At 34.1% G+C, this 13,485-nt stretch overlaps 1 protein-coding gene across 4 annotated transcripts; it reads left to right on the top strand.

Annotated features, from left to right (window-relative positions):
- The first annotated feature begins 3,264 nt into the window (after positions 1-3,264).
- On the top strand, positions 3,265-12,860 carry LOC145641774 (putative mitochondrial saccharopine dehydrogenase-like oxidoreductase At5g39410). Of its 4 annotated transcripts, none has more exons than XM_081692722.1 (4): positions 3,265-3,732; positions 5,625-6,001; positions 8,110-8,795; positions 12,566-12,860. In XM_081692722.1, the coding sequence occupies exons 2-4, from the start codon at positions 5,714-5,716 to the stop codon at positions 12,597-12,599; spliced, it is 1,008 nt and encodes a 335-aa protein (XP_081548848.1). In that variant the 5' UTR covers positions 3,265-3,732; positions 5,625-5,713; the 3' UTR covers positions 12,600-12,860. The 4 variants fall into 4 exon arrangements, with proteins under 4 accessions (XP_081548848.1, XP_081548847.1, XP_081548851.1 ...); XM_081692721.1 differs by having other exon boundaries at positions 12,557-12,860; XM_081692725.1 differs by having other exon boundaries at positions 8,110-8,802; positions 12,557-12,860.
- The last annotated feature ends 625 nt before the right edge of the window (positions 12,861-13,485 follow it).

Raw genomic sequence — 13,485 nt, 5'->3', positions numbered from 1 at the left:
AACTACATGTTTAATTATATTTGGAATATTGAAAAGAAATTTTATTATGGTTCAAATAATTTTTATTGATGCTTTAAGCATGAGGAAGGAGCTATATAAGTGTCTAGGTACACAAGGAATAAATTGTATGTTGGTGCCTTTGTGCACTTAAGGTGTTTTTAACACCGAGGGATAGGATTTTTGGCGCATTATGCGTTTAAGGTGTCTTTGACACTGAGGTAGAATTAAAAAGGGTTCAACATTAAATAATATGTGGTCACTAATTATTCAAGAATTAAATTGGTATGTTTGTGTGATTGAATAATTATTGTTGATTGATTTATTATACTTTAAGAGTCATCACCAAGTCTAATAATATGTAAATAACGTAAAGTGAAAGAAATTACGCACCAAAACTCTTAGAACGTATATACCTTGAGTTTGAACAATGGGAGGGGTTATGGGGTTTTATATTTAACCATAACTTCCAATGGAGTACAGGACGCTGTATATTCCTTTTTATTATTTATTATGCGCAGGAATTCCGCCACCTTTGTGTGGTTTGTCGCTGGCACGGTTAGCTCCCGTGCCAGTTAACCTCAAATTTATTTGGGGGAGGTTAATAGGTGGAAACCCGTTCGATGCGTAATCAATGAAAAATGAATTAATAAGGGTCTAGTCATTGTATTGTGTTGATTGGTATTTGTGAACAGGTGCAATGAGGTAAGTGTGTGTTGATAGGTGAAAGCACAATAATTCTCTCTTTAAACCTGTGAGTACCCTGAACAAAATGTAAGAGAATTACTAACGTGCTATTGTCACGTGTTCAAACGTTAAGGCTATATTAAAAATTAGCAGCGAAATTAAAAAAAAAAGTATATTTAAGCCTACAGTTAATTTCATACACAAATCAAGCGGTCGAAACACTATATAACACTTATTTCACCAGACAATCAAAAACACTATATAACAACAATTTGACCAGATTATGCGGCTATTAAAGGTAATTTAACCTACATATTGATTATGATTCAAGCTCAAAACACAAATTTGCAAGTAACTGAAATTAAGCTCAAAACACAAATTTGCAGGTAACTGAAATGAAACAATTTATAGTTCATTACTCAACAACTTAAAATTTAGTATAATTTGACCTAACCTTCGAAGCGACCATTAACAGCAGCTGCAGATCCATGGCGATCTAAGCCATGGCAAAATGGCGATTCTACGAGCTCAACAACCAAAGATGAAATGAAGAAAGAGGAACAAGTGAAGAGGAGCGAAAGTGAAAGAGAGAATGATGAGGAGCGACAAAGTTGGGGAGGGGGGGGGGGGGAGGAAGACTTGATGTCGTTACTTCCCCCACTAACCCCAACATTCACAAAATATAATAAAATATAAACCGGTGCTACGTGGCACGTGAGAGAAACACAAAAAAAAAAAATCACCGAGAGTAACTGGGCACTACTAAAAAAATAACATAAATGCCTCGTTTTGCGTATTAAGAAATGTCTTGATTTGCGTGTTTACGTATTTAATACGCAAAATGAGACATTGGCGTCAATTTTTTTTGTCAAATATAAGCTCAATTTGGTTTCTTAAGAACCAAAATAGCCACCAAAACCTTTAATGGAACAATTTCCAACACGCAAATCAATAAAAAATTGTTGAGTGGAGAGTGGGCTCCACTATGGGAATTTGTTAACGGGTCATAACGACAAAGTTATCGCATAGAAACTAAATACATAGTATATTTTTACAAATTTTTACCTACACCCCACGGCAGGGAACATTACCTACAAATGTTTATAAAATGTTCATTAATGTATTGGTAAATGTTCATTTGTGTATAATAAAATGTTCATTTTTATTACAAGGAGTTTTTTGTTCAAATTAATATATATTTTGAATTGAATTTTAAGAATTTTCTATAAATAAAAATGAGAGCAAATTTATTTATAAGGATTACTGGATTCAAATCATTTTTATTATAAGAAATATTGCATAATTCAATGTTCATTTTTGTTTATCCGTGTTACAACAGAAGTTCATTTTTGTATAACCAAATGTTCATTTTAAGAGTTATGTGTAAGTTTCATAGTTAGATGTATGCCAATACATACGTCTTAGATATCTATTTATTTAAATAAAACGTTGTTAACAAATAATTTTCAATATAAAATAATTTTTTAATTACAGTGATAACGCATTTCTATACAGCTATACTATTAAATGTAATTGTTCCATAAACATGAAATTGAACCAAAAAATGTACATATATATATGTCTTGCTAAATGAACATTATTTGTTATATTTAATATAATAAAGTGTGTGTATGTATATATTCTCCTTGTTGCAACTCTAATCATATACTTGTGTGTTTTCGATGAAAATTACAATTTGAGCACAATATATATGTTGCCTTCAACATCCTTACTTGATTATCCTGTACAATGAAAGATCGATCAAGTTTTTTTTAAAAAAATAATAATAAAAATGCAAAACAATCATTTATTTTTATAGTTGTGTTGTGATCAATTTATAATGCTAAATGATCCTTCATAATACTTTTAGATCAATTTTATTACTTTTAAATGAAAATTTTTAATCGATAAATGTTCAGTTTTATTCATGATAAATGAATATTCATAAAGCAAAATGATAATGATAAATGAACAATTTTATGATGCTATATGTTCATTAATAATGTTAAGTTATTCATTTTAATAATTATGATCAAATACGTAATGATAAATGATCATTTATGACGATAGATATTGAACATGTATGTCAATGTTTTATATTTGATCATTTTGTATTATATTAATGAACATTTTTTTTAAAAAAATGTTCAAGGTGTTCAAATTATTGCAACAAATAATCAACTTCCTCCAAGTGATCTATGAAAAGTCCAGTTCCTTCAAGTGCTCTAAGAACTGATCAAGTTTCTATGAGTTTGCCAAGATATGTTCAATGTCATCCAAGTGTTCCAAGCAATTTTCAAGTGTTTCAATAGGGTTTCAACATGGCAATTAAGAATAAAGTCATGTAATAATGAACATACAGTCTATTATAAATGATCATTTTACTTGGCAATTACATACCTGTCTTTTTTAAAAGCTTTTAAAAGTTGAGTATATACTACCTCCGTTACATATTATTTGCAACGATTAGACATTTTTTTCTCTCAAATTTATGTCAAATCGTTGCAAATAATATGTAACGGAGGTAGTATATATAGTGTGGATTTCTAAAGAAATGGTCATATGAAAACGAAAATTGGATATAGTTTAGGTAAAAAAAAAAACTTCAAAAGTTTCTGAAACAATTCGTCCATTTTTCCTTCAACCCCATCAACAATGGCGGAAGAAACCCACCTCTCAGCAGCTCGGCTCCACCACCATACGACCTCATAATCCTCAAAACAATCCCTCACATTCCTCAACTCTTGTTCTTCCCCTCTCAATTAGGTCGAAACCCCACAAAACTCGCTCAATCTCTTGGACAATTGTGAGGAGCCTGAGTTTGATTCGGTTGATAAGGGTTGTTTGGTGGTTTCTGCTTGTGGGTTTAATTCGGTTACGGATGAATTGGGGTTGTTGTTTAATTCTCACCAATGGGTTTCGCCTTTGGCGCCGAATACTATTGAGGCTTACTTGAGCTTGGAGAGTAAAGGATTTTGGGTAATTTTGCTGTTCTTGATGTTGCAAATGCTGATTCTTTAGACAGCTTCGGTCTCGGCTCGTCCTCAGGTTGATTTTTTTATTTTATTTTATTTTATTTTTGGTATGATTTAATTATAATATGGGAGTTTTGTTGCCCTTGTTATTTGATTATATGAGTATAAGAATTGACTAATTTAGCATGATTATAGGACGAGGAAGCGAATGTGGTTCAATTTTGTTGTTATTTAATGCCATTATTGATTACTTTTCCGCTCTCTTTTAATCGCAACGGGGGATGCATATTATTTGTGGGAAGGGACCCATGTGTTGAAGAGAGATTGAGATAATCATTGGCCAAATAAAGTATTGTTAACTTTCCATAAAGAAGTGCGTTGTGATTAAAAAAAATCGGAGGAAGTATTTGCTTTTGTAGGGATGTGATTTTTTTATTGGATTTTGACATAATGTATTGTATGCTTCTGCCTTTTGTACCACATGATTATTGTTGGGTATGATCAACAAATGTATAGGAATGTAGGTTGTCTTGTTGTATCTGGACAATATGAAAGTGTTTTATGTGAATCCTTTAGGCTGTGCTTTCATGGGAGAAACTTTTCTAGTTTTTTGAATGTGTTTCCTAATTTGGTGTTTTGGGCATCGTCAATCTTAGTTTATGGTTGATTCTTCAATTGGGTCAATTTTTTGACAGTAGTATGGCTTGAACAGATTAATTATGTGGATTGAGTGACTGATATATTTATCCAACAAGAGTAGCTAGCGCTGCAATTTATTATGGTTCTTAAAAACTACTTGGGGAAGTTTAGATCCTATTCTGTCAATCTATGCAAAGATTATCGAATGAGCGGGGTTTGTGATGGCATAGATTATGTTTAAAGTTTATTTCTTGCACGCTTATTCATTAACACCCGGCCTTGATTATGTCTATTGAGTAAGATGTGTCTAGAGGCGTAAACAAGAGTTTTATTGCAGTGGTTGGTGAAATGAAGTTTGAATTTCTTAGCCCTGATAACGTGCACAATTAATTAGGGAAATTATGATATCTTGTTGGACAATAGTGGCTGTTAAGGTACTGAGTTGTTGACTGTAGGCTTGCTTTGGTTACTTTAGGAGTACGTAGTAGTGTTAACATTAATATTGGGGACATGGAGAGGTTGTTAGAAGTATAATTTAGTGGGTCATGTATCTACCATAAATAAGGGAAATAGTGTGAGCTTTCAATATTAAAAAAGGGTAAGAAATATATATTTAATTTGACAACACCTTGATTTAAGTATTAGGAAATGCCTTGTTTTACGTGCTTCATTTGCAAGCCGCAATTAATGGTTTTGGGTATCAGTTTGGCTCTTATTGCCAACATTTGTGTCGAAATTGGTAAAAAAAATCTTGAATTGCATATAAGAAAATGCTTCTAAGTGAGGTGTAACAAAATTGCAAAAAAAAAAGTAGTTCAATTTGCGTGCAAGAAAATGCCAATGTTTGTGAGATGCAAACGTGTAGTAGTTGGTGGGGGCAGGTATTCTTGCCATATGTCATAGACTCATAGCATCATACAAATTAAACTAACAAATCACTTAAAGAAAATAAAAACTAACTAATCACAAAACAATCCCTCCATTTTTTCCTTCAAAGTTCAAGTTCAAACCCATAAAAAATGGCGGCAGAAACCCACCTCTCAACCCCACCACCATACGACATCATCATCCTCGGTGCATCAGGCTTCACTGGCAAATATGTCCTCAAAGAATCCCTCAAATTCCTCAACTCTTCTTCTTCTTCTTCTTCCCCTCTCAAATCCCTCGCAATCGCAGGTCGAAACCCCACAAAACTAGCTCAATCTCTTTCATGGGCATCCCACCCAAACCCACCTCCCAACATCACAATCCTCACTGCACATACTTTGAACTTCGATTCGCTCCTTCACATCGCTTCCTTAACTAAACTCATCCTAAATTGTGTAGGACCCTTCCGCCTTCATGGCGATCCAGTGGTTCGAGCTTGCCTCGAGACTCGCACCGATTACTTGGACATTTGTGGGGAACCTGAGTTTATGGAGAAGATGGAGGTTAAATATCATGATCAGGCGTTTGATAAGGGTTGTTTGGTGGTTTCTGCTTGTGGGTTTGATTCGGTTCCGGCTGAATTGGGGTTGTTGTTTAATTCTCGCCAATGGGTTTCACCTTCGGCGCCGAATACTGTTGAGGCTTACTTGAGCTTGGAGAGTGATAAAAGGATTGTGGGTAATTTTGCTACTTATGAGTCTGCTGTTCTTGGTGTTGCTAATGCTGATTCTCTTAGACTGTTGAGGCGGTCTCGTCCCAAGAAGGCTCGTCCTCAGGTTGATTTATTTTGGTGTTTTTCGTATGATTTAATTATAATTTGGGAGTTTTATTGCTTGATTTGATTATAGTAGTGTAAGAATTGACTAAACTAGCATGATTATAGAACGAGGAAGCAAATGTGATTACTTGATGCAATTATTGATTACATTCCCCACTCTCTTTTAATTGCAATGTGGGAATGCACATTTTGTGAGAAAGGACTGGGAGATAAAAAGGGACTTCTGTGATGAGGTATGAATACTTAGCAATTTGAAAACAAAAACCCTTTCGAAGAGCTTCAACAGTCCAACTGTTATCACTTTTATTCATGCTTACCTCCTTTAAGCGTACCATCTGAGAAGAAGTACATATTCTCTGATTTTGCAAGCTACTACAGACATATTACAGCTTGTGCTAGATAGTTAAATACTCCATACAGTTTTCTGTCATTATTTTTTTGTTATGGAATTATGGAGTACCAATATTGCGTATATGTGTCATACTGAGTAGTGTTAATGTTACATTTCCGTTCTTTACTATGGGTCACATTTCTAATTTAGTGCTTCTGCTTCTCAAAATTGAGACAACAGTAGTTTGAACACATAGAACTTCTAATTACGAAGTAGAATTATGTTACGTAGTCTAGCTTAATTACCCCCACTCACATGTGGTCGATTATTGAAGAGAGGCAGTATTAGATCTAAAATGAGCTGATTTTCCCGATTGAGAAAGATGTATAACATAAATTTAATTATTTTCAAATTCTCCTATAAACCAAGACTTGAAAACCTTATCCCTTCCCCTCTTCTTTCAAGTATCTCTATAATTGCTACCGTGAGAGATAGGCACTTACCATTATTAGCATTACCCAACCTCGTGGTCTAAGTTCAATGGGTCTGGGTCTGGGTCTGGGTCTATTTTTTCTGTATGTTTTTCCTAATTTAGTTGTTTGGGTTCCATTGAATTCTTATTTGGAAGAAACTTTTCTGTATGTTTTTCCTGATTTAGTTGTTTGGGCTCCATTGATTTCTTAGTTGGTAGAAACTTTTCTGTATGTTTTTCCTAATTTAGTTGTTTGAGCTCCATTGATTTCTCATTTTAATTTCGTGAATTGAGTTGCTGATATATTTATCCAACATGGGCAGCTAGTGCTGCAATTTGTTAACTACTTTTGCAAGTTTACGTCTTTTTTTTTCAATCTGCAAATATTATCCGAGTTGAAGGGGTTGTGGTGGAAAGGGTTGTTTTTGAAGTTTTATTTCATATACTTGATGTTGCGTATTGCTTTCTTGGGTAGAATGTTTGTGGAGGAGCAAGAAGGTTTGTACTCCGTAGTGGATTATTACGTGGAAAGATCTTTGAATTTCTTAGCCCTTGTCACAAGCTAAGTCATTTTAGAGGTATATACGTGCACAAAGAAATTATGGTTTTCTGTCAGGCAATATACAAAGTAATTCATATAGTTTTTGTTAGGGTGCTGAGTTGTTGACATGCTCTGGTTACTTCAAGAGTACATAACAGTTAATTGCTGCTCTTATTAGTATATGGGACATGAGATATATAGAGATAATCCAATTAAGTGAAGATATTCCTTAAGTCTGTTTTTGCATGGCAATTGAAATATTAGTATATTGTAAATTTGGTGTTAGCAGGAGGTCAAAGAACTGAATGAATGAGTCTACTTATATGTTGCATAAAATAAAAGTATATAATCCTTATAAATACTTTAGTAGTATTCATTAGTTTTGTAGTTTCTGGTACATGCTTCAGTCTTACTTCAAATTAAGAGTGTATCTGGTGTAAACCCTGGAGCTTTTTGAAATTGAAATGCAATTAATTCTCTCTACTCGTAAAGCACTGTTCAGACGTGAACCTTGTAAAGCATATATTTTGTACTCATTTGACTATTTCTAATTTTAATGATGGGGAACAATAGTTTTTGGTTTTGCTCTCTTATCCTTGCTTTCATGTGCCTTTTGTTGAGAACATTTTTGTAAAAGGGAAAATGTTTACTTTATTTAATCTGAAAGGGGAGGAGGAATTGATGGTTGGTGGGCGGTTGAATTACTCTTTCTGTTTCAGAGTTTCTACAAGACTAAGAGCTAACTCATTCTTATTCTCGCAGATTCCAGGTCCTCCTCCTAGAGGATCGACAATTGAACAACAAAAAGAGGTTGGCCTTTGGGCTGTGAGGCTACCTTCAGCAGATTCTGCCGTTGTACGAAGAACCCTTGCCATACTGACTCAAAATCCCAGTGGACTTCGTGGGGTGAATGAGAGTGCTGATAAAATAGCTGAGAGAGAGACATTTTGGTCAACTGTGAAGCCAGCGCATTTCGGGGTGAAGATTGGCACCAAATCATTGCTAGGCATCTTGAAATTTATCACTGTGGGTGTGTTCATTGGGCTCTTGGGTAAATTTTCCTTTGGAAGGTGGCTGCTTCTAAAATTTCCCTCAGTTTTCAGTCTTGGGGGGTTCAGGAAGCAGGGCCCCACTGAAGCCGAGGTTAGTAATGCAAGCTTCAAAATGTGGTTTGTTGGTCACGGCTTTAGTGACAGCAGTACTGCATCCCTGGAAAACAAAAAACCTGACACTGAAATAATCACTACAGTTATGGGACCAGAGATTGGTTACGTAACCACCCCAATTATTTTGGTTCAGTGTGCTCTTATTACCCTTAATCAGAGACAAAATCTGCCAAAAGGAGGCGTTCTTACCCCTGGAATTGTTTTTGGACCAACTGATCTTCAAGAACGGCTTCAACAGAATGGAATATCATTTAATCTGATATCCAAACGTGCTTTGTCTTTGTAAGTGGTACTCATTTCCTTCCCACTTTAATTTTTAGATTTCATATCTGCTTTTAAATAAGATGTTGTGTGAAAGTAGATAATAGCTCATAACTGTAACAGAACACATTGAACTTTCGAGATTCAGAATTAATGCTTTCTATATTCAGAACACAGTGAACTTTTACTTGAAGTATTGGAAACTTTTGACGATAAAATTGTGGAACATGGCAACATAATAGGATAGTTTAGAGAAAAATCTGTTTTAAGAAGATTTCGTTATTGTTGGGACTATCCTTAATTAATAGATAGGCCATATAGTTGAGACCTTTTTTATAAAAAAATTTTATTTTTTATTTTTTTCTGATCACTGCCTTTGTCTCAAGTAGTCCAGCTTAAGAAGAAAGAAATACAACTGCAAGACAATTAATTAGGAAGGACCCTCCACCCATATAACACTTAAAAACTCAAGCATAACATAATACTAGATAAGCAGTTGTTAAAGGAACTTATAAACACACAGCCTACTAGCTTTTATCTCCAATAATAGTCTCAAACATTTTTCTTGAGCTTCCATTCTTTTCCCAAGCTTTCGTAGCTTCATCCCCAACTTTTGTTGCACTGCTCCTTAGCTTCTCACTCGTCATAATCTCCTGTATTTTCACTGCAATCTCTTCCCCTTTCACCAATCTTACTCCACTCCAACCCCAGCTTCTTTCCCATATTCCTAATCCTGCCTTCTCCACAACTCCAGCATTGACCCTTTGATCACCATGTAGGGGCCAAGCAAGCAAAGGTACTCCTCTTTGAGCAGCTTCCATGACCGAGTTCCATCCACAGTGAGTTAAGAACCCTCCTATGGCCGGATGTGCAAGGATCTCCTCTTGATTCACCCATTTTCTTAAAATCAACCCTCTTTCCTTAGTGTTCTCAAAAAATGTTTCACTTAGCAAGTCTCTGAGCTCTTCTTTATCTTCTTTGTCAACTACTGTTGTCTTGATCACCCATAAAAATCTCAACCCACTCCTCTCAAGCCCATCCCCTATTTCTCTTATCTGGTCTTTGCTCATTGCCGTTCTGCTTCCAAAGGAGACATACACAACAGATTTTGATGGTTGGTTGTCCAGCCATGGTATGTTATCGCCTGTACAAATTACGGGTGTACAAAAATATTTCAATTAGCTATTCATATTATAATCTTGATCACCCTATTTACTAATATATAGTGGTAAATGTCATGATTTTAATTGTTATTAGTTTAATCTCAATGTATATTATTAAATTATCAAACTTTAATATTTTTAATACTATATAATAATCTTTCAAAAAAAAAAAAAAAAAACTATATAATAAAAGATGTAGAAGGCCAAAATAAGTTTATAAACAATGTAAAGTTAAAATGATGCATCTATGACAAACAGAAATAGCATTAAATTTTTTTTCCCCGTGGGTATATATTACTAGTATTTGACAACAACCGGTAAGTACTTATTCTCACAATGGGGGGCAATTTATTTTTAGAACAAGTCCATAATACGGACTTTTAAATATATAGTACATTTTTTTTTTCATTTCTTTGTTTTGAAATTTAGAACAAGTCCGTAATGCTTAAAAAAATCATTTATTTAAATTAAATAACACAACTATTACTAATGTATGGGTGAAATTTGCAATTAATAAGTCAACAAATGTGCTCTAATCCTCTCAAAGAATATTTAATAGTACTTCTTATGTCAAATTGATAGGTTTTTTTTTTTTTTTGATACTTATGTATCTAAATCATCAATTTATATATCAAATTATCAATGTGATTAGGTGGTTCATTTATTTATTTATCATAAGTCAACAAAATATGGCTAATCAGAATTCAATCATGTATTGAATAATATAATAAATGTTTTTGATAGAAAATTCTTCAGCAAAATTTTACTTACCATTTATTGACCCATTTGGAATGAATGGTCCAACTGGGAAAACTGACGGTAGACTTGGAAGAACCTTGCCATTTTGAAGGGCTGAGATTGATTCAGGTTCAAAGAAGTCAAAGCTGTTGAGTACAATACCCTTAGCATCTTGAAGATACCTACAACTTGTCTCTATGAGTCGAGTGAACATATGGTCTGTATTAGAAAATATAGGTGGAATGTCGTCTCCTTTTAGTGGAGCTAAACCCGGTATCACAACATCGTCACCTCTTGTTACTCGAAGACGAGTAAGACTAGTCATGAAAGAGAAGAACCTAGCAGAAGAGGTAATGACATTGTAGTTTGGGATGCCGAGGTCATAGATTGGCTTGTTGATACCTGATGCGAACATCAGGTCAGAGAATACAGCTGAGGGTGAAGGAGAGAGTGTGGAGATGTGGTGAACGAGGAGGTGTGCAGAACGGGAGACTGCATCATATTGGAGGAAAAAAGGGTCTTGGACGTTGGAGTTTGAAGATGGTTCACAAGGAAGGATGTGGAATTCTGAGGCGGTAATGTGAGGGTGTGTGGATAAGAAGGTGTTGATTTGGTTGGCTTCAGCAAATGATAGAGTGGGGCGGATGATGACAAGGGTGACACTACATGAGTTAGAGGTTAACATGGATGCTAGTCGTAGAAACGGTGTTAAGTGTCCGATGCCTGCGCTTGGGCATACAGCTACATGTGCCGGTCGAGTGGGTGTCAAATCCATTGGGGTTGAGAAGCTGTGGCTTTGGTAGGATTTTTTTCAAGCAGATTACTCTGTTTGCCTTAGCTTAATATACTTGGGATGAGTAGGTAGTGAATTCAACGGTAGACTTGGAAGAAGTTTGCCTTAGTTTATTACTTAAAGAGTTAGGTGGTGTGGCAAATTTGCTGGGTATTGAGGCGGACATGCATGTATTTAAGTATGGTGGATTGTTTTTTTTATAAAGTACAGTACAAATCTTGGACCAACGACTTCTGAAATTAATGTATTGTCAGCAAATTATAGGAAATGGAGTGATTTATTGAAGAATTCTTGGACTCTAATTGTTAGAGTCATTTGGGGATAATTGTAAATTCACTTTTACCGCACTTGAAAAAAAATGTCATAATACATGCTGGTATTTCATTGTACTGTAGATAGTATCTCCATGATACCAACCACCTTATTCAGTGATACCAACGAACGTAAAAATGTTTTGTTGATATCAATATGATTTGTAGTTGGTATCATGTAAAATACCAACATGTGCTCTTAGAGTCATTACTCAAGATTTGATTAATTTTATGTAGTGTCCTTATTTCATTAAATGTGATCAACGAATGGAGACCAATGTGTCTGAGTTGACTTTTGAATTTGATCCTTATTATGCATATAATCGTCTATTTGGAATAATTATGCTCCAATTATGCTGAATTTATTATTGTGTGTATGTTAATTAGGGTCCAAAATTCTAAATTAGGAACCTAAATTTAATTAAGTTAAATTCCTTCTAAATTTAATTAAGTTAAATTCTAATTTTCCCCTAAAAATTTACGAGTAGGAAAGTTAAATTCAGATTTCACAACCAAATTTCTTGAGCTTCAAGTAAATTTGATGTCCATTGATGTCCCTTTCACTATAAGGATTTGATTGCTACATGATATAATTTTTAAAATTGTCATTTGTCAATTTTTGAAGGGACAACATTTACTATTTAGATTTTTGTTAATAATGTTTTATTTGACTTCATGTATTTATTTATTTGACTTCATGCCATTTCCCTTATTGTAATTCACACCGGAATCATGATAAACTTATTGATTAGTGTTTATAATTTTTTTGGTGACAAGGATACATAGGCCTCAAAATGAAATTTTAGCCTCCAATCTTTGAAGAAATTGGCACCAATGATCCAAGCAACGGAATTGTATTCATTTTCGGAGGCTCCGTTTACTTTGGTTGAAAACATGTATGATGGGAGTAATTACATTCATTTCAACAAATGTATTGGTCAAAATAATACATTATAAACAAATAACATAGGGTAAAATCATTACTCTCCTTTTTTTTTAAGTTCTCGTTTTATTTATACTACAAGCTAAGAGACGCACACAATACGCGCGTGTGCAATATAAGTAAAATACCAAACTTGATTTTGTTTTCCACTATATTATCTCCTTAATTCTAATTAAAAAATATTAGTGAATTTAAAAATTGTTAATAAAATATGATAAAAAAAAATATGATGATGATACGTAAGGTAAATATAAAATTTGATTTTTCTAAAAAAAAAAAAAAAAGGTTAAAAGGGGTATTTTGCAAAAGTGAAATTTATCAGCCAAAACCCCCCTTTCACTTTATATATAGGATATTTGTCAATAAACATCTTAGTGTTGTAATACGCATCGTATTGCGTAATATGAACGGATTAAAAATACCGCCAAACATCACCGTTTAGCTTCCCATGCAAATTAAATACCGCCGCTCAGAACTTCATGCTCGATTAGACATTTCACTGCATGTTTAACATATCGAGTAAACACTGTTCATGCAAGGGTACTATAAATCCTCGCATAATCTGAAGGAAATATACACAACAATTATCGGAGTATCTAAAAGCTTTCTTTTGATCTCTTTGAAATCCTTTGTTGTAAAACACGTTATCAGCACGGATTTGCTCAAATTACTCAAAAGGTAGTTTTGCTTTTTCAAATTTTAAATTTAACTATCAAATTATTCATTACTTAAAAATGGAACACCAATATAATGGCGTCAATAC

The sequence above is a fragment of the Chenopodium album genome, chromosome 8 (assembly GCF_948465745.1).
Source record: "Chenopodium album chromosome 8, dcCheAlbu1.1, whole genome shotgun sequence".
NCBI lineage: Eukaryota > Viridiplantae > Streptophyta > Magnoliopsida > Caryophyllales > Amaranthaceae > Chenopodium > Chenopodium album.
This window is presented reverse-complemented; position numbering and strand designations above follow the sequence as displayed.

What these genes read in the sequence shown, in the direction of transcription:
- LOC145641774 (XM_081692721.1), top strand. Translation starts at nt 5,714, where the DNA reads ATGGAGAAGATGGAGGTTAAATATCATGATCAGGCGTTTGATAAGGGT. An exon ending in CCAAGAAGGCTCGTCCTCAG is followed by an intron (nt 6,002 to 8,109) that starts GTTGATTTATTT and finishes TTATTCTCGCAG; the next exon opens with ATTCCAGGTCCTCCTCCTAG. An exon ending in TCCAAACGTGCTTTGTCTTT is followed by an intron (nt 8,796 to 12,556) that starts GTAAGTGGTACT and finishes TTTGGTGACAAG; the next exon opens with GATACATAGGCCTCAAAATG.